Here is a 22114-nt window from a genome sequence, read left to right on the forward strand (position 1 = left end):
ATCTTTGGCGTTCCTTGGCTTGTAGACACATCGCCCCAACTCTTCCCGTCTTCATGTGGCCTTCTCCTATGTCTTTGTGTGTCTCAAGTCTCCCTGTCCTTTCTCTTATAAGGACGTCTGTCATTGGTTTTAGGGTGGGTGTCATTGGACTTACGTCATCCAATGAGCTCATCTTGAAAACCTTAACTTAATTGCATTGGCAAAGGCTCTATTTCCAAGTAAGGTGACATTTACAGGTAACCATGGGTTAGAACCTGGAAATATCTTTTTGGGGGGACATTACTTAACCCACTACATAAGGTAAATAGAATTAATTACATTCATGAAGAATAAATGTCTAAGTCTGAAGCTGTTTCAACCTACAATTCTGTCTCCCTCTCCCAGCTCTGCCCTCCTCAGTGTTGGGCTCATTTTTAGAAAGTGGACTGGAGGGCAGGCAGGGGATATATGTGAGTGTGAGAGCTGGAATGGGGCGACAGGGAATGGTGGGGACTGTGGTGAGCTTTAGGATGCAGGTGCTAGCTAAAGAGAGCAGCAGTGACCCTGCTGATCTAGCTGATTACTGCTGGGTAAGAATGCATGCACAGCCTAGTCAAAGCTCATTGTATCTTTAAAGAAAAGCCAGAAATCTGGATTTTTGTGCGATTAATTCAATTTTTAGAAAATCACTGAGTAGGTAAAATAAAAATATGTCTGTGACCCAGATACTGTCCCTGGAGCCTGCTTTTTTAACCTCTGGCCTAAGTGTTGGGAGAAAGTTGGGGATTGTGGCATGGTTATATTTCTGCTGGGTTAACTCACATGTCCTCAGGGCTGGCTACATAATTTGCAGTGCTCAGGGAAAAATGAAAATTCAGCCCCTTCTTCCAAAATCAGGGAAAAAATGCCATGAAAAGTATGAAAATATAAAGCCCTTTTCCTTCCTTCTGGGGCCCCTCTTTCAACTTCTCATGGTGTTTTTACTTGCTATTTAAGGCCATTCTGAAAAAGAAAAATTAAAATCTTAAATCATTAGTATGAATTTTACCATTTATCTTTTTATTATGTGATATCAGTTTTAAATGCAAATATAAGAGCAATTAACACATATGCAGAATCGTCCATTACTCAATCCATATTTCATAGCTCGTGCAAGCATGGGTATATCATTGCTACCAGGACAGTGGAAACGCTGCCCAGAACTACCTCAGCACTTTTCTCATCTCACCTCTTGATACTCCTTCTACCAGACCTCTCCCTTCGCCTCCTGGTGCGCGAGGAAGGACTGAAAGGAGAGGAGCTAGGGGTTTTCTGATCTTCGCTGTTCCTTCTGTGTCTTCCTTTTCAGCGGTTAAGTGGCTGGAAGGAATACAGGAAGTAACAGGAGTAATAAAGGACCTGACAGGGTTCCTTGGTTTGTTGTGTTTTGTAGAATGTCTTTGCCTTTTTTCTGCCTTTGAAGCAAGTTCTGGTTTGAATGGGCAGCCTGGTTCCTCAGAGCTGTCAGTGCCCCTGTTTAGTTGTCATGGATGCAGCACGCTTACCTATACTCGCTTTGAGTCTTGCTGAGCTCCACGCACAATGGATTCACTGGGACCATGATGCTTATGGGGCACTGTGAATGCTATATGCAAATAGTGCAGCAAGGAGCAAACAGCAGACAAGCATATTGCACATTTCTCCTCTGCTTCTGTGCCATGCACGACCTTCTCATTAGACTTCACTTACAAAGCAAAAGTTCAAAGACGCAACTCTTAAGAATTTCAGAGGTGAAGAGCATGGCAGCATAGCATTAAGCAGAGCACAGTTCCTTCTGAGCGTGCGGCCCTGGAATGCACAGTTTGCGTGACATAAAGCCGGCCCTCAGTCTACTTCTGTTTTGTCCCTGCCCACTGAGATCACTTCTGAAGACTTGGGATCCTTGAGTAAACAGATTAGCCGTTCAGCGAATGTTGGTTTATTTTAGGCCCTGGGTTCAGAATCTTCAACTTGTGTTTTGAACACAGTATGTCAAATTGCAAAGGTAACACGTTTCTGCAGGGTAATTGCTCAAATGTCTGGTTTCTGACCCCAGGCATGGTCCTGACTTTTCTTTTTCAACACCTACAGTGTTGAGAGTAGTGCTGGCAGGAAGAAATCACTACTGACTTGGTGTAAATTGTTTTATTTGAAAAATAGAGATTTTTTGTTGTTTCCTACCTAGAATTCCCTTGTTCTTTTTGTTGAAATGACCCCATGATGATTCTTTGGGGAACCACCCCCACCTCTCCTATTCCAGCTAAAGCTGATTCTACCTCCAGGCTCCTGGGGAGGGGCACATGACCCTGGCTGAGCCAATAAGAACAGGCATCCCCCTGGCCACAGTGATTTGTTCAGGGATGGGCAAATGCCCTATCATAGACAGTGAGATGCACTGAGGGTTTCTCCTGTAATTTTGACAAATAGACTTCCACTAGTTCTCATTGGATTTTAGAAGGAGAGTGTGAAACTTGAAAATGCTGATCTCACCGTGACATGGAGAATAAAGTCAGCTTTGTAGAAGACAGAGCAGGGTGATGGGGGAAAATGCATCTTAAAAAATTACTTTAAAATTTATTTTTGGCCAGGCACGGTGGCTCATGCCTGTAATCCCAGCACTTTGGGCAGCTGAGGTGAGAGGATCACTTGAGATCAGGAGTTCAGGACCAGCCTAGCTAACATGGCAAAACCCCGTCTCTACTAAAAATACAAACATTAGCCAGGTGTGGTGGCAGATGCCTGTAATCCCAGCTACTTGGGAGGCTGAGGAAGGAGAATCGCTTGAATCTGGGAGGGGGAGGTGGCAGTGAGCCAAGATCGCGCCACTGCACTCCAGCCTGGGCAACAGAGCAAGACTCTCCCTCAAAGGAAAAAAATTATTTTCAGTACATTTCACCCTTTTTGGTATGGAGCGCTGTTAAGTTTTTGGCAAATGCATAGAGTTGTGTAAGCATCGGCACGGTCAGGACACAGAAGAGCTCCATCACCCCTCTTCCAATTCCCTTGTTTAAAATTTTTGTAGTCAAACTCTTTCCAGCCCCTTCTGTCCGGCAGTCACCGATGTGTTCTTCATCCCTCTGGTTCGATTTTTCTAGAGTGTTATGTAAGTGCACTTGGACAGCATGTGGCTTTCTGAGGTTGCCCTCTTTCACTCAGCATGATGTATTTGGGACTTATCCATGATGCTGCCTGTCCATCATTTGCTCCTCTTTACTGCCGAGTAGTGTTCCACCCAACACTGGTACCGAGGCTTCTTTAACCATTCCCTCAAATGACATTTGTGAAGATGCACAGTGATGACACTGCTTCACTGCTGGATCCAGCCAGACCTGAAGCCAGCCCATGCCAGCTATGACTGACCTTAAATTCCAATTTTGTTTAGACTTGCATGGTTTGCATTCTTTCATTTCATTCTGGGAGATGAAAGAATCATTTTCGATTTCAGTAATGAACAGATGAAGGAGAAACAAGTCTGAATCAGTGAGAAGTCCGCAGAGGCACCACCTGTGACATTCCTATACATGCAGTTGCACGATAACAAGTCACGCCACTGGGTTACCTCATGGTGTGTCCCTGATGCACCTGGCAGCAGGTGACACCCCATTTGACACAGAGGGAAATCGAATGGGAGGATGAAGTGACTTGCCTTGGTACATAAATCGAACTGATGGCAGACCCGGGGCTCCAGCCCAGGTGTCTGTCTGCCTCTTGTAAGCCTCAGCTGCTTCCCAATCACACAGTGGCAGAGCTGTCAAGATTACTCAGTGAATTTTCCTCTCTTATTTAAACAGTCTCCAAGGTGTCCAATTTAGAATAAATATAAATGGAAATGAGAACAAGGTCATCAAAATTTCCTACTGTTTAACAGCTGGTGGTGCCTATAGGAGGTCAAAATTACTGTCACTGAGCAATCTGTATAATCCATTTAATAATGCTCCGCCTGCATCTGGCATGGCATGGAAATCTCTCATGTTGGCTGAACAGCTCTTCACTTTTGTTTCTCTGAGTGTCTTTATCTCCTCCTTGCTCACAAAAACACAGTTTACATAAGGAAGTGCTATGCCATTTGTTTCCACTTTTTAGTAGGGATGGGACCACTGCTGTCCAAATCGTAAGCCTATACCATGTTGGTTTAGTTGGTTGTCACTAGCTGCTGTGACAAATAAACTCCTAGGAGTGGCTTAACACAACAAAAGATTGCTTCCTGCTCACATCTAGTGTGGGTGTTCACATTTGGCAGGCAGCTTTCCTCGCGTGGAGGTTCCAGGGCCGGGGCTCCTTCCAGCTGATGGCTTTGTCATGCCCTAGGGCTTCAGTGTTTCCTGCTTCTCACTGGTGGAAGGTAAAAGCTACCTGTTTTGGCTTTAATGTGATATGTGACACTCCTGCTTCTCTTTCAAGAAGAAGTCTTGTGGCCATACGTGGATACAGGAGAGGCTGGGAAAGTCCCTGCCTGAGCAGCCATATGCAATACGGTCGACGAGGAAGTTTTTGATTTTCCTCTCCTTGACAGGTGGCCATCTCACCCACAGGCCCAATAATGTCTTGTTATCTAGATTAAGGGTGTTCTCCCCTCATCCATATACTCAAATTTCCGGTATTCTGTTCTATGCTATCTTCCCCTGTTTGGCTAGGTTTGGGCTCCTGCACACAAAGGCTTCTCATCCTCAAAGTCATACATGCAGATGGTGAAATTAAAATGGTACAGAATAACTTTGAAAGAATAGCCATAGTCTTCCATTCCTCTATATCCTTGATCTCCTTCCCCAAAGTCCGCCACTTCTAGCCATTTCTGGTTTTAGTTCTTCTGGTGATGACTTCTATAATTATTCATCTACCTTGACTTCTTGAGTTAATAAATATAGACAGCAGCGCTCTCTCTATAAAAGATGAGGATTTAGCTAATGTACACACCTTCTTCCCTTTTTCACATTTTAATTGTTTTTACTTATTTGCATTAAAAATATCAACTTTATTCCATTTATTCATTTATTCTTTCAACACACATTTATTTCCTACTTACTTTGGGCCAGGCACTCTGCCATGTACTTCTCTTTTCTTATTATTTAGGATTGTGTTTGGCTGCAAGTAACAGAAACCCTGGCCACAGTGGCTTAGGCGAGTAGGATTTGATCTTATTTTTTCTTTGATCCCATGCTGTGGCCAGCTCTCTTGTCTTCTCACATTGTGTCCTCAGCGTGTACCTTTGTTCCTCCTGGTTGCACAGTGGCTGCTCTATCACCATCCCTCTCGGGACGCAGCACCAACACCCACACTTGGATGCCTGACATTTCTCTGCAGGGTTAACTCAATGTCGAGGAGTTGCCTTTTGAAGAGCTACTGGGGAGAAGTATGAAGCATTCTGCTTTTTACTGAGGATGGGGGCACTGGAAGGAGGTCTGCCTGGAGTGGGTGTCTCATCTTCAGAATCTAGTTACTCTCCTTTTTTGCAGCTCTAATTTCACACCTGTCCTTACTGTACATGCCAGCAGGTAGCCAGGAGCCCCTCTGGGCTCCAGTGGGCAGAGTAGCCCCTTGATCCTTGGCAGCACATGTAGAATGTTCTAGTCTGAGGTTTCCTCTGCTGTCCTGCCCATCAACACACTTTTATCCGCTTATTCTCTTTCTTAAATTTGTTGAAGTATTTTATTTGCAGATATCCTTCCTCCATTTCTCTTGATAATAGGTTTTTTCCTTTTTGTACTTTCATGCTTTTATTTCATTTGGGTTTCTGTGGAGATGGAGGGAATAAGTGTGCTCAGTCTGCTACTTAAAAGTAAATTCCATATCTTTCTTTTTGAAGGAAGAATGTCAATATTTCTCTTAGATTGAATAAGCAGCACATGTTCATTCTAGAAAACTTGAAAATACGTAGAAAAATATGGCAGGAAGTTGAAAGGCATCCACACTCTCAATGTGTAGATCCTCACCTCCAGCTAACAGTCCATTTGAGTTTTGACGTGGGCAACTTGACCATATGATTCTAAAGTTAACTTGGAAGGTGGAAAGCAGGGAAGTCTAGCTAATAGGATTTTGATAAAGAACAATAATGCCTCTGTATGAATTTGCTAGGGCTGCCATAACAAAGTACCACATATTGGGCCACTTAAACAGCAGAAATTTATTTTCTCACAATTCTGGAGGCTGGAAGTCCAAGACCAAGGTGCCAGCAGGTTTGTTTTCTTCTGAGGCCTCTCTTGGCTTGTAGATGGCCGCCTGCCTTCTGTGCCACCACATGGTCTTCCCTGTGTGTGTCTGTTCTAATTTCCTCATCTTATGAGGATGCCAGTCCAATTGAACTGGGGGCTCTTGACCACATATTGGCAAATAGAGCAAGGACAGCATGAAAAGATCTGCAAGCAAGAGGAGTAACTAAATTCTGAAGATGGGACACCCACTCCAGGCAGACCTCCTTCCAATGCCCCCATCCTCAGTAAAAGGCAGAATGCTTGGTACTTCTCCCCAGTAGCTCTTCAAAAAGGCAACTGCTCTCTAAGGACAATTAACCTTCCAGAGAAATGTCAGGCATCCAAGTGTGGGTGTTGGTGGTGTGTCCTGAGAGGGATGGAGATAGAGCAGCCACTGTGTAGCCAGGAGGAGCAAAGTTACACGCTGAGAACACAATGCAAGAAGACAGAGGAGCTAGCTACAGCGTGGGATAAAAATATTTGCACCCCCAATGGCCTTATTTTAGCTATATTGCCTCTTGAAAGACCCTGTCCCAAAATACAGTCACATTCTGAGGTGCCAAGGGTTAGGACTTGAACATATGAATTTGGGAGGAGGTACACTTCAGTCCATAACACTCCTGCATAATAAACTGTATTGTAAATCCACATTAATTTCAGCTACAATGTATTCATATGAGTGTAGTCACACAGCAAAGAAGTTAAATAAGTAAATCACAAGTAGACTTGAGCATGTTTCAGGTCTTAACAACATAATCAGGAAGCATTAGAAATCATTGGCAGAGAGAGAAATTATACAAACACAGTTTGGAGAAAGTGGCTAGCTATTTGGGAAAGCAATTTCTAAGATCAAGGCTGAGGCACATACCAGAAATGAATGAAAAGAGTAGGTGTAAGTGGGTGTTAGTGAATTAGAGAATAGCGAAAAATGTGTGTGCACCCTGACACAAAGCATTCGAATTCAATTAAAATAAACTCAAACTGCGAAGTCAAATAAAATCTTTCTATTGTCTGAATTCAGTGCGTGCTAATTTTCAACTTTATCAGATTCTCACTTCACATTATACACCAGCAGAGATTTCAGATAGATTCAAGAATTAAGTGTAAAAATGAAGAGACACACCCATCTATACATACCCATGCACAGAAAGCAAGCAGAAGTGTAGGTAGTGTCTATTTGATCCTGGGATATGGAGGAGGACTTTCTCAGTGTAACACAGTGGTGGAAATTATGACAAAAGGTTGGTATTCTCTGTTATATTTCAAATTGTGTGCATTTGCCTTCAACTGTCTCTGTAAAATATTTGTAGCCTCAGAATGTAATCTCAAGTGCTCTGCCACCTGATTCTTTCTAAAAGCCTTGCCTGGTTTGGGAAGAAAGCACATTCAGGAGGAGAGTGTACAACGTCGGGTTTTCTAGAATCACATTCTGGATTTTCTTTTTCTGTTAAGCTAGACTATCCAAAAGCTGTCAGCAGTCTTGGCACACACCGCTGGGCCCTCTGGAAAACTGCTTTTGCTTCGTTGTCCATAGTTGTTATAGGCCCATCTTACATGGAGCCCACCAGAGGAGGCATCCTCGTAAGCTCACAATGTATTGTGGAAATGATGTCATGCCCTGCAGGGGCCAGTTGGGATCACTCACCAGAGGAACTTCTCTTACAGCCAGGAAAAGCTTTGCTTCTTGCTTTCATTTTATGGACAGTGTCCAAATAGTGACCTCATCTTGTGCTTTGAGAGCTGGGCAATTCAGAGCCACATATGCAGTTCCCTTTAGTCACTGATTACGCTCTTACAATGTAGATTTTGCTTACTCGAGCTTTCCTCTGGCAGCAGAACATAATGGCTAATAGTGAGAACTCTGCCTGGAGCTAAACTGCCTGGGTCAAATTCCACCTCTGCCACTTACTAGCTGTGTGATCTTAGGCAAGTCACATAACTGCTCTGTGCCTCAGTTTTCTCATTTATGAGTGGGGGTAAAAACTAAATCCTCATAGTCAAAAGATTATCAGAATTAAGAGTTAATACGTATAAAATGCTTAGAATGGTGTTTGATCTATTACAAGGATTAAGTAACTGATGACTTAATGATGATAACGATTTTAATACCTGCAAAATGCTTAGTATATATAAATGATGATGATAATGATAATTCTATTCTTGTTTTCCCTTTGCCCTTATTTTTAAATATTTTATCTTTTTTGTTGTTTTAATTTATAAAGTTGCCTCTAACGTTTTATGGACTTGCTGGCACATGGTCCAAGACTTGCCCTCAAGGGTGGCTCTCCTTACCCTGACTATTCATTTTTATGAGTATACACAAGCACCTACTGTTTACTCAGTAGTGTCCATGAACCTTTTTCTACTGCTGTTCATTTGAATCATCTGGCAAACATAGAAAAATACTGGGCCCCACTTGAGACCATCTGAAGGAACTCTGAGGGGGCAGGTCCTAAGCATAATGTGTACATTCACCGTGCAGTCAGGGTTGAGAATCCTTGTCTTAGAGAATACAGAGGTAGTTGATGATGTAGCGTGTTGTGTAAAAGGAGCTTACTTTTGTGGGGAGATAAATTAGGGGTCCACTTCCCCTGAATCCCACGATCCCATATTTTCAGCTATCTCTCTACCAATCTTCCCTTTACCTTCACTCAAATGTGTCCAAACTAAATTCCTTCTGTTCCTCCCTCAGACCTGATGTTATGCCTATATTCTCTATTTTGTTGGTAGTTCTGCAAACTATAATACCTAGGTGTTTTTCATGATACTTAAAGCCATTCTGTGGACTCTGATAGAGACAAGCCACTCTGGATTCTGACTTTTTATCTACGATTCCCACCTTTTAGGTTTTTACCTTATACACCTCTCTAGGATCTTCATGTATCCTTCTGGACCAAGAAGAAATTATGGATCATCCTGAAGTTCTGGGAATAAGAATTCTCCCATCAACTTCTTTAATGTGAGGCTGTACGGGGATGGTTAGCAGTGCACATCATAGAGCCAGTTTTCCAGGATTCCTGTCCTGCCACCATCATTTACTAACTGTGTAATTTAACTCCCCTCACCCCGTGCCTCAGTTTCCTCCTCTGTTAAATGGGATGTGTCAGTTATTACATTATAGGCTCTAAGTTTTAAACTTGCTCTTCTATTCTCTGGTGTGTGATGCTAGGGGTGGGTCTCTGCAAAACCACTCTTAGTCAGGTGTTCCTTCTTAGGTCCTGCCTATAAGGGAAGATAGAGGCAACTGCAAGGCTGGAGCTGGGAGCAGGAACTATCTGCTTCTTCCATTTTGTTCTGTGTCTGATTCCTTTCCACTTCCTGTCTCTCACTGTCTGCTTCCCATTTGCTCCTGCTGACTTCCTATTTGCCCTTCATCTGCTTTCTGTCTGCCTCATATCTGCTTCCTGTTCCTGTGAGCCCCAGCTTGTCCAAGCAGGGCTGCCCAGCTTGAGGGGTAAGAAGAATCTTGGGACAAAAGGCAAGTGTCACTCCTGCCTGATGACCAGCTGCCACTGGTGGCCTCTTGCTTGCCTGTCTGTAGTGTCTCTTCTTCTTTCTCAGGCCATGATGTGTTTTATGTAGTTGAGAAAAGTGGAGACTCACCTGACTTCTTGCATCTTGCTTTTATACTGGTGGCCTTGGAATTCAGTAGTCAAGTATTTCCTACCTTTCTTTTTTGATTCTATAATGAATGAATCGTGTTTCAAATGCTGAGGTGTGGAAGGGTCTGTTCTCCAGGGTACAATAAAGGGATACAGCTGGAGGTAGGAGCAAACTGGGAATTTACAGTATCACCCCACCACAGCTGTTATTAATGAACGACCGCCTTAATCCAAGAGCATTTGGCCCAAATTGTTGCATAGGATGTTCCACCTGAGGCTCCAGGATATGTAAGGTGGTTTATAGGTAGTAATGTTTTCCCATCTTTATTAGTGTCTTAAAGGTAGGGATCACTGGCTGTTTTGCTAGCAGCTGGGTTGAGATGCTCTGGGTCAGCTGTACCTATTTTCCTGCTCTACCTGAGATTCCAGGCTGGTAACAGGTACCTGGGATGGGAGATACAGTCACCTGTGACCATGGAGCAATGAAAACCTCATTGGGTGTACAGGGATTGTGTCCATGAACCTGGCCTTGTAAGCATTAAGCTTTGGCTCCTTCAGATGACCTCCAAATGGTTAACTCCTTGGCCTCATTGTAGAACTGCCAGGCCAGGTAGGCCCTCAGGTAATATGAGAAAGTGGAAAGCCTTTGGAATTGGATAGAGCTGGTATGAATTCTAACGTTGACCATGTTCAAATTGCTTAATTTCTCTGTGCCTCAGTTTCATAATTTTTTAAAAACGGTCTAACACAACTTATTTTACAACTGCTATGATAATCAACTGGCATGACTGGTAAATATGCCTAGGTGTGTTGGCCTGTAAATGGTGTGCATCTCCCTTTAAGCGATATTTTCTCCTTCTACTTGAGAATTGCAGCTCTTTGGTTGGCAAACATAGCTGCCAGCTTAGTGACCACAGTGGTGTGATATTTTAGGACCAAATGAATGGAGTGATAGTGTGATGGGCAAATGCTGTGTTAATAAAAACAGTATCTATTAACAACCCTGGGAAGAAGCCAGAGAGAAACTCAGAAGGAACACAGAGAGATTTATTCTCTCAAGCGTTAAACCAAGGCAGTCTTAATTGATGGACATTCATTCAGCAAATATCTATTTAATTTCTCCTGCTAGGTACTGGAGATTGTGCCGTAAACTGGACATCAAAGCCCCTTCTCTCATGGTATCTGAATTTTAGTAGAGAGAATGGATAGTAAACAAGCGAACAAGGAAAAACACAAAGGCTAATTTCAGATGGTGATAGTGGCTTTGAGGGAATATAGCAGGATGGAGTGATGAGTGACTGGATATAGTAGTCATGCTTTAGTCAGGAAAACAAATCACTCTAGTTATTTCTACAGAGGGAATTTAATAAAGGGAATTAGTTACTCCGGTGCTGGAAAATCAGAGAAACCAAATTGGGGATGATAAAGTACCATCTGGGGATGGTAAAGTGATTTAGAAATTAAGAACAGCAGGAGCAGGAAGCTGTTGTCACCTTTCGGGCTAGAGGGAAAAGGGGAAGAGGTTAGGTTGTCAGAACCTAGAAGCTGCTGGGTTAAGCATTAGAACCTGCTACAGGAAACTGGGACCATGGTGGGGGTTTTATATGGGGTTAGAACCACAGAGGAGATGCAGTTTCTGCCAGTGAATGCTGCAGGGAAGAGACACAGGGTGAAATACTCTGGGTTCTCCCCTCTTCCTACCCACCAGTCTTCTACCAGAGCTTCCAATTGGCTGAACACACGCGGAAGGAGAGAGCAAGGGAGCAGGGAACTACATTGGCGTGAGTGGAATGGCTGAAGTTGCTGGTCAGCTCAGAGAAGGCGTCTCTGAGCTAAGAAATCCAGACCAGAAGGAGTCTTCTCTGCTCACATGTGGGTGATGAGCTTCCCCAGCAAGTGCAAGTAAGGGCAAGGAGAACTATGTGAAAACAGCACCAAGTGGAGCTGTGGAAATAGATGGGAGAACTCTGGGTGGAAGACAGCATGGAAGATTTTCTGGTCCATTCCGCCGCCGCCAGAGATGACATTTACTGCACCAACCTGAACTAATATTAATGCTGACAAAGGCCGCCTTCTGGCTCCTGGCTTTCACGACCATGAAATCAGTAAGGGTTGTGATTATTCCCGCGGTACCCAGGTGGTAGTGAATTGTGTCAGTTGTTAGGGCCACATTTTGACAGACCAGTAAGGAGTTTCTCTTCCTGGTGTTTTTCAAAGACCTGGTGACCTGGTCACCTGGCCACCTGGCCCACTGGAAAGAGAGCTTTCCACACCTGGCTCTCTATGCCTGAGTTGTTTTGTGTGAATTAGAGGAGACTCAGCCTCAGAAATGTTGTGGGCCTGTACCCTAAGTGGGTCACCAGTAGCCACAAGACTGGTAAGTTAGCTCCCAGACATGACTGGAGCTAACAGTGAAAGGGACTGATTTCTGAGTGTGTCCCATGTTGTAGCAGGTTCACATTGTACCATCTTGGGGTTCAGGGATTCATGTCCCACCAGTGCTGACTAAGGTCCATGTCCAGGAATGTTTTTTGTGTGCTAAGCACAGCAGTGACATCCACTCACTCAGTTTGGGTCACAGGTTCCCTGCCTGGATTCCCGGCACCCTGTGAGTTGCTTCATTCTAGGAGTAATATTATTAATCTCCTCCCCTCTCTTCCTGCCGAGGCTGTCTTTAGGGCTTCCTTGGAGCCATCTGCCATTGGTATTTTGAGTCGGAGCATCCTTTAGCCACAGAGCATCTGTCTGGTGCACCTTGTGTTCTCTCTGAACCTGAACTTGACTCTCTTCTTGGCTCATAAGGAGGGCAGTGATGAGAAGTTCTTTTCAGCTGGGCCTCATTGCTCCTTCCTCATTTCCTGCTCTCAGGGCCCACCTCGTTCTGTCCCGTGGTAAATACCTCTCCAGGAAATTGGCAGACTGAATAGGGCCTCATTTCACGTTCAGAACGCGGGCCACACGGCCTACCTGCCAATGGGAAAAAGAATGGTGTTACTATGTGACATTTTGGGATTAAAGGGAAGGGTGTTAGCTTTTCAGTGTATTTCTCAGGGCACAGTCCCGTGGCTTCATAAAATGCTCCTAAATTCAGATATTATATTTTGTTGCAATCTGGTTTGAGGACAGAATAAGGCTCTGGTAGCTGACGTTTATGGCTTTCCATATACACTTTCAGACACAATTTGTATTGCATTTTGCTTGAGTTATGGTGGGACAGGAGTGTAAACCTTACACTGCTATTTCAGATTAAATGGAGGCTTTGGCTACAATAAAGAAGAGAAGGTGCAGCTTTACATTTCTTGTAAATCAATTTTTGAGAGGTATAAAATACCTTCTTAAAAGATAAAACAATAAGCCAATCTACAGTGAAAACAGAGCATATTAAAGTTTGCATTTATTTTAATTTCCTTTTCCTTATTTGTAAATAAATCAGAATTTAAGCCTTACGTTGGACTTCCCCTAAATTTTACGAGAAAATTCAAGCCACTCACTTCCAAGTCTGGTGTGCCTGCTTAGCCCAGCTGAAAGATATTGTCATGCTGCACAAGGCAGATGTTCCCTGCTGACGGTGTTCCTGTTGCCAAGTAATTCATGAGCAAATTCACCTGAATTTCACTTCCTGGTTTGGAGAGGGGAAGTAAAACAACCACAAAAAGCACTAATTTAAATTTCATCTGGAGAGGTGCTTCTGCATTGCTCGACATTGTCAAAATACAGATTGCCCCTTGGTGGCGGCAGCAGCTAAAACTTTAGATGAGGCTAATTCTTCAAAATCATTTCTCCCTCCTCTACCTTTTGATCCAAATCCTGCCAAGCCTGTATGGACATCATTCTGGAGGAAACCCAGGTGTATACTATGGAAGGGACTATATTGCGTGTTTAAATAGATTTGAGATAATTTAAAGGAAGTTATGAGGTTGTTTTCAATTAACATATTGTAAGTGTTTTCTCTTGACACTACAGATTTGTTGAAGTCATGGTTTTGATGGCAGTTTAATGTCGCACACATAGTGTGGCTTAAATCACTTATTTGATCATTTCCCTAATGATGTGTTTTTGGGCTGCTTCCAGTGTGTTGCTGTTATAAATCATGCTTGCGATAAACATACTTGCACATTAATCTCCTTCCTGATCTCTTGATTATTTCCTTAGAACAAATTCCTAGGTGAATTCCTGGGATGGGCATTTTTAAGGATCTTAATGCCCAATTTCCGAATTGCTTTCTGAATGTTAGCCGTGTCCTCCAGAGCTTCCGATTGGCTGAACATAGTCTCTAGTTCCTTGGGGGCAGAATTCATGACTGCATTGTCCCTGTAATATTTTTACATGCCACAATGCTGGAAAGATAAGTGAATAATAAGTATATTTAGATAAGTAATTGGAGGAATGAATAAGTAATTACCCTGCTGGAGTAATGAATCTAACAAGGGACTGGCCATGTTGATGACATTTGAGGAGAATTTGCTTTCTGAACGCCTTCTTAGAAAAAGGATGCATCAGCCCCTACGTGGGCTGTATCTTTTTCACAATCTAGTTACAATTTTGTCACCCTCTAGAAAAGGAAAGCTCACCAAGGACAGCCCCAAACAGGCCAAAAAGCGTTTAAATCAATAGAAGCTATATTTTGCAGAATTTGTAATGGCTGCAGAAAAACACGCCACCAGGAGCCAGAGGGAATGGAGTGGGATTTCTCTGCTGTTTCCTCCTCTGGGATGCTGCATTTTAAGCGCCACGGTCAGGTGCCATTTCTTCTTGCACTGGTTGGAAAACAGGACTCCAGTGGTGGAGGTTCATTTTAGGGCAAAAGAAAAAAAAGTCTCTGTCTGCCCTTGGCCTGCTTTGCTGACCCTGGTTCCTGGTGGGCTGTCTTCACTTTGAAAAAGCTTGTTGGGTCTTTGCTGTCTGTGTTTTCCCATTTGAAAGACACATGCTAAGAAACACACATACATGTATGTACTCATGTGTACATGTTTATATGTGCTGTGTGTTTTAATTAACAAAATAATACATGGTTGTAACAAATTAAAAGAAAGCAGAAACATAAATGGTGAAAAACAAAAACTTTCTCCTTTGGGTTCTATAGACACACAAACATAAATATATACATTTACATATACATATGTAGAATTTTAAAACTTTACCAAATAGGATCAAATATGACACATTTGATTTTTGTTTTTTTTACACTTTATTTGTTTTTTTATCCTTAATGTCATATTGTGGCCATCTTTTCAAGTATGTTTATATAGCTCTACCGCATTTTAAGAAATCGTTTCATATTATTCCACTGTAAAATGTTTAGTTTCCTGTTGATCAACCTATTGAATATGGATTAAAATAATAATTGTGGGTGAATATTGACAGCACATTTCTGTGTGCCAGCATTGTTCTATGTGCTTTATTTTATTTTGTTTTTTCTTGAGACAGGGTTTTGTTCTGTCGCCCAGATTGGAGTGCAGTGGTGCAATCCCAGCTCACTGCAATCTCTGCCTCTTGGGTTCAAGATCCTCCTGCCTCAGCCTCCCAAGTAGTTGGGACTACAGGCACATGCCACCATGCCTGGATACTTTTTGTGTGTTTTTTTTTTTTTGTAGAGACAGGGTCTCACTGTTTTGCTCAGGCTGGTTTTGAACTCTTGGGGTCAAGCGAACCACCTGCCTTGGCTTCCCAACGTGCTGGGATTACAGGTGTGAGCCACCACACCTGGCGGTGCTCTGTACTTATTAACTCATTAATCCTTGCGGCAACCCAGTAAGGTAGAATTCATGTTTGTCCTACTTTATGTGAGGACATTTGTGGCACAGAGAGGCTAAGTAACTTGGTGAAGTTTGCTCAGTTAGGAAGTGGCAAAGCCAGGATTCAAATCCAGCCATCCGGCTCAGCACATATGTTCTTAAGTTTGTTTGTTTGCAATTCTAAATGATGGTGTGGTGAACATCCTTGTAGATAGATAAGCCTGTGTGCATTCTCATTGGTATTTCGGAAGGAGAGAGTTCTAGAAGTAGGAAAGCTGAGCGGTAGCTTCACTCTCTTTTCAATAACAATAGTAGAGATGTCATCATGTCCACGTAGATTGCACTTATAGAAGTGATAGAGAGCAGCATAAATATCAAAGTAATAAGGCACTAACGTGTCACATACAATGGTGCAATGCCTGATTGGTAGACTTGGTAGGTACGCAACCTTTTATCTGTGGGGTAGATGAACAACGATGACCATGATCTTTTGAGTTTATGATTTCGCACAAGCAGCAGAAGCAATGTTTTCCCTTTAGAAAGATAACTGTTCACCCCCAAGACTATTGGATCAGTGGTAAATGGGGTTCCTCCCCACTCTGTGCTGTCTTTTTGGGAAGATCCTGAAGACCATACTTTATATAATTACAGGGCTTTCACTGTGATGAGACCTGGGGGAGAAACAGTGGCCAGTGGGTGGTTTGTTGGGGAGGTGGGTGGAGACTGCACTGCATTTATTTCATTACATCTCAGAACACGGTTTTATTCTTTTGCTTTCCTTTCTTGTGCAGTGACAGAGAGTCGAGGGATTGTGGATAGCCTGCAGAAGTTTTCCTCGCTCCCTGCTTACCTCCCCACGAACTTGCACATCTCCAATGCAGAGGAGTCCTTTTTCCTTAAAGAAGCCAACCAAGACCTCACAAGGAACTCCAGTCTGCAGGCCCGGGTGGAGCCATTCTTCATCTACCGAGCCAGGACACCCCCTATTATCAACGCCAGCTATGGCCCATTTTCAGTGGAGAAGATAATCCCCCGGGAGCTTCTGTTGACATCTACAGCCTTTGGAAACTTGGACAAATTTCCCTTCAACTGGAAATTGAAATCCCACATCCTTGACAGCTCCATCTACTCCAACAGACCCAAAGTGCAGACCTTGTTTTATGTCACTGGCATGGGCTGGGATGACAGCGACCTTACGGAAGATCTACCCTGTGTCAAGATGTTTGCTTTCCCTGAGGCCAGGGAAGTGGCAGCCAGCTGTCGGCTGCAAGGGGCCCCAGGGCTGTGTGTGGCTGAGCTGGAGCTGCTGCCCGAGTGGTTCAGCTCAGGCCTGGACCTGGAGCCAGAGGAGGAGATCCCAGCCCTGCTCGGGGGCACCGCGATGGAGCTCTTCTTCACGCTCTACCCAGCTGACAAGGCTGGCCAGTGTCCTCTGGAGGAGGAAGGCAAGTGGGAGAACAATATCCACTCGGGCCTGGAGAGCCCCCAGCAAGCGTTTCCAGCCCGAGAGCGGATTGGGAGTGTGGTGGTCTACCCAACCCAAGATGATCTGAAGTGGTCCCTGCTGAGCTTGGACGAGAATGTGGTCATCTCGGTACCTCTGAATCTAGTCCGGGATGGGGACACGGCCACCTTTTTGGTCTCTCTGACCAGTAGCTCTGTGGCAGACCAGTTCACTCTTAGGTAAGAGGCTTTGCCAGGTGGGATGGAACAGAAGCCAACTCTTAGTAATCAATGAATTGTCAATGAATAAAATGGGTGTTGATCATTTGCTGACTATTGTCAAAAATGAATACAGCTGGTCATTAAAGTGGTGAAAACAGATTTTATTCAGTAACTACGGACAGTAGGTAAAAGAGCTGAGCTTCATTACAATTTATGATTTGTGTGTTTTAAAGGAAGAATGAGGGATGGGGAAGAGTGGAGTCTCCATAGAGCCAGAGAAGCGACAACAAAGGGTTGGGCAGTGTGAGTGCAATGAGGCCAGCTGCGTCTGCTGGCTGGCAGTTATCAAAGTTAGGATTTTATCTTCCCACAGAGGCTGTGAGACAGAGGCATTGTCTTTGCTGATGATTCTGTTTCAGAAGAATGGCTCTCAGGTGCTTGGGAGGATGCGTCTTAGTTGCAAGAGACAGATGTTTACAATTGTAAGCCCTTTCTCATAAATGCTGTAGGAAAGGGAGGTCAGGGGCGTATCATCAGGTGTGCATTGGCTGGAACAAACAGGAAATTTCCCTGGCCATGCTGAACTTTCTTAAGCAGGTACTATAAGAGGTGCAAAAGTGATCCTAGGGAGCTAGCCTTATGCTGCTAGAAGCCATATTAGAGTTTGGTGAAGTTTTTTAGTGCGGGGGTTTGGATGGAGTTGTCATGTGCTGAGAGTTCTGCAGTTCTCAGTATCCAGTAGAGTGAGAGATTCAAAACATTAAATAGAGACCCACACAAGACAATAGACCAGGGGTCAGAAAGCTTCTGGAAAGGGCCACATGGTGAAAAGACATCATGGGCCATGTAGTCTCTCTGGTGATGTCTCAACTCTGCTGTTGCAGCATGCAAGCAGCCATAAATGAATGGGCATGGCTGGGTTCCAATAAAACTTTAGTTACAAAAACAGAAGGTTGAATTTAGCCCAGGGGTCATGGTTTGCCAACCCCTGCAATATATGATCATGTTGAAGCTTGAGTAGTAGAGACCCTAAAGTCTACAGGAATTCACAGATGAGAGTTGTGTGTGTTGCAGTGGGCAGAGAATTTTTCATTTTGAGCTAGATCTTTAAGGATGAGTGGAATATGGGGGCAGACAAAGAAACAGTTCAAAATTAGGGGGAAACAAAGTCCAGCCAAGAGACTGAGACAACATAAGTATATTAAAAGCAAGAATTTAATATAAAGAACCATAAACTATATATAAAGAAATGTTAACTAGGTAATTGAAAAGTCAAGAAGGCAATACTGAGGTACTAGGGAAGAGGCAGCTGCAGAAAGCGGCTATCATCCCTCCAGCTGGGAGAATAAGGGAAGAAATTAAAAGTTTCAAAAACTTGGAGCTTGGAGCAGGGACCCTGTAGAGCAGCAACTAAAACCCCTGAGAAGAGGGCACAGCCTGTGCTGGTGTCACCAGGGCTAGGAGTGGTAAAACTGGTTTTTCAATAGTTGGAAATATTGCAAACTGGATTCATCTGCTATTATGGAAGTGAATTGCAGCTGCTGTCATGAAGCAGCAAGGCTGGGTGCCACTCATCAGAACAAGAAGCAAATAGGAAGCCAACGGAAAGAGGAGAAAATTCTTTCTCCCACCTTCCACCTGCCAGTCTCCCTCTAGCACCCCCTATTGACAGAACAAAACAAGGATCCTGCTGCCATCTATATTTTCTGAAGGCTCCCCCAAGTAAATCTGTTGTGAAACCAGGATTAAATACAACTGTTCTAGAACTCTGCGCTCTAGACTGTGAGGTTCAAGTGCTTCTTCTTCAGGAAGGCTTTTAAGGCTCTCACGTGATAGTCTGGCCCTATCCCTGCCCTGTTTGATGTGTCAGGCAGAATCCTACAATGCTGCATATTAGTGGAAACCTTGTAAATGAATTCCAACTTCTAAATATACGAAAGAGCTTTCTAAGACAATTTCTTTCTCTGCAGTAAATAATTCTTTGTTAAAATGAGTCAGCAGCCTCTATCTGTATGATCAAGATTTGGTTTTAGGATAGCTAAAAGTAGGGGACTTCTACGTGCTGGGGGGACAAGGCTGTCTTTTCCTAATTTTGCTCACAAAAATGGATATCAGTAGGAGACAGTGGTGGCTTTGCCATATACCAGCTGTGTGCCCTTCGGCGAGTCACTTAACGTCTCTGGACCTTAGTTTCCCCATTGGTATGATAGGGATAGTGATGAAATCTATCTCCTGGGGTGGTGGTAAAGATTAAATAATTTAATAAAGTTCTTAGAACAATGCCTGGCAAATTGTGAGTCCTCAGTGAATGTTAGCCTATTGTTGTTTCCCTGGCATTCAGGAACTGGGCATATAAATTCCAACATAAGTGAACCTTGCTTTACAGATGCAAAGAAGGAGAAATGGAGAATTCATTGTGAGTCTAGTGTGCTCCTTCCAATCCTGACTGAGGCTGATCATGCCTTTTTGGAGTTGTGCTTATTCAGATGCCCACCAACAGGATTCCAAGGCTCTGGCAGATCCCAAGTAGGTTTTTTAGCCTGGAAGAAGCCAAGATTCTATTTGGAGCCTCTTGATTTAGCCTTTGGCTGTTACTGATTCAAAACTTGGTGTGGACTGAGCCCTGTGCTAGTCACTCCACTGGAAGGGGTGGGGTGGTCTAAAACCAGTTCTTGGCTCTGATAGAAACTAGAGAAGCCTGAAATCCAACCCCACAGAGGTTCTTTTAGTATAAGGCAGTGTCATATGCTTGCTGTAGACCAAGAATGGCCAAGGGATGGCTTCACTGCCTCTGCCTCTCAGCACTCCCTCTACCATGGCAGACATTACCAATCAACTGCAGCACTTCAGCACTCCCTCTGCCATGGCAGACATTACCAATCAACTGCAGCACTTCAGCACTCCCTCTGCCATGGCAGACATTACCAATCAACTGCAGCACTTCAGCACTCCCTCTGCCATGGAGGACATTGAACCCACCCCTTCAGGCAGCCCCTATCACCGCTGTGGGGGGTTGGCACATAAGACTAAACTTATTTGCTACTCCTGATATAGAGATAATATTTTGGATGGGAAGTTAGAGGAAAAGGAGGGCAGATGGTCTGGTGGTCAGCAAAGCCTTGGAGTCTGTCTGGGAAAGGCATTTCAGGCTGGGCAGTGGCATACACAGCATTAGCTAACATTCATTGAGACTTAGAATGGTTCAGCCCATGTGGTAAGTCCATTACATGAATTAACTGATTAAACTCTGTCAACAGACAACTGAAAGAAGCAAGTGCTATTATTATTCCCATTTTTTTTGAGGCACAGAGAAGTCAAGTAGCGTGTCCAGGGTCACACAGGTAGGGAGTGGTTGGTGTGAACCCCTGTGATCTGACCGTAGAGCTTGTGCCCTTCATCCCCCACAGCTCACTGCCTCTAACAGACAAGGAGGGGCCCAGTCAGGCCAGAGCTAAGGGTTAATTTAGGGAAGAGGAGATTCATTTAGGGATGAGACTAGAAGAGGACTCAACATCCAGACTGTAGAAAGCCTTAGAGTATTATCTTTTTGGTAAGTAGAAACCCCTCAGGTATTTTTCTTTTTTCCCTAAGAAGTTAATTTTAGAGCTGAAATGGACTTTAATTCTGACTTGGCCTTGAAAAATCAAGCAATGAACTGTCAGCCTCCTGGAAATAGCATCCTTGGGGCCTTTGGAATCTGGACTGTGAGTCTGCAGCCCTCCAGCAGCCTCTTCCTTTAGGGAACCCATTAAGATTTTAGATTCTTGGCCTTTGGAGTTAAAGCGACAGGAGAGGGAGAGGACCAGAGGAGGCAGTTCAGCCAAAGGATGTTCTCAAATTCCCAAATCTTTGTTTAAACTTTAGTTGTGGGGACTTGATGCCTACTTAAAGGAAAAACATCTACTCAACAGTTTGTAAAGCTGGTGGCGGTAGCCAAATTCAGCCCATAGAGGTGTGCCTTATTTAGCCCACCTGGCATTCTTTCAAATATTTAAGAGAGTTACCAATCTCTAACAACTGGGAGATTTTATATACCAATTTCTTTGAAAAATTTGAAGATTTAGCAAATTAGAACTAGCTGGTTGTAGTTCACCCCCTTTAGCTGCGTCATAAAGTGTCTAATTCACCCCCGTCCCCACCACTCCCTTCTGTCTCACACCTGGCCCATTTCACTCAGATATGTCACCCATCTGGCTCCTGAGGGTATTTGAATTTTGAAACCCTGATTCAGTACTGGGATAAAAAAGGATGCAATGCTAAAAAGGGAGTTTAGATTTTCATCTATAAAGGCAGGCATTGCCAATTCACTATGCGTGTTTGTGGGAGTCAGAAGTGACCAGTGGGTGCATCACAGGGAGTGAAACCACCCTCCATTATCGCTGGCATTATGGAATGAATTAGTTACTTCATGTAAAGCACTTACAAGAGTGCCTGGCACACTGTAGGCACACCAATTCTCTTTTATGCTATAATTAATATGTGTTAATTGATTCTGTTAATTCATACTTTTAAATTATCATGTGTACTTGTCCCAGGTTCTGCATTTACCCTTTCTATACATTCCCTCACTGTGTTATCACAGCCAGCATACAAGGTAAGTACTAGTCACGTCCATGTTATGGATATGGAAACTGCGACTCTGAGAGGTGAGCGGTTACCTGTCTGAGGTCATGCATTGGGGAAATGGCGGAATTGGGGTGCAGGCCTGCGTGTGTGAGTTGAGAGCCCCCACTTTAAAACACTCTTCTGGGCTCTTCTGCTTGTCTGGTTGGGGACTGATCTTTATTCACTACTAAAGCTCTCTGGGTCAGCATTTAGATTACTTATTAAGCTTTATTTGATGGCCAGAGAAAAATGCATTGAGATTGTGGAAATAAATGAAGACCACCCAAATGAGAACAAACAGAGGAATATTTACTCAGAGCTT

At 43.7% G+C, this 22114-nt stretch overlaps 1 protein-coding gene across 9 annotated transcripts in view; it reads left to right on the top strand.

Annotated features, from left to right (window-relative positions):
• Positions 1-22114, top strand: part of TMEM132B (transmembrane protein 132B) — a 505248-nt gene that overhangs the window by 184234 nt on the left and 298900 nt on the right. For all 9 annotated transcript variants that reach the window (XM_054664703.2, XM_063785293.1, XM_063785292.1 and 6 more), the window contains one exon: positions 16314-17205. In XM_054664703.2, coding sequence (XP_054520678.2) covers positions 16314-17205 — 892 coding nt within the window. The remainder of the gene's footprint in view (positions 1-16313; positions 17206-22114) is intronic.

The sequence above is a fragment of the Pan troglodytes genome, chromosome 10, assembly GCF_028858775.2.
Source record: "Pan troglodytes isolate AG18354 chromosome 10, NHGRI_mPanTro3-v2.0_pri, whole genome shotgun sequence".
Classification (NCBI taxonomy): domain Eukaryota; kingdom Metazoa; phylum Chordata; class Mammalia; order Primates; family Hominidae; genus Pan; species Pan troglodytes.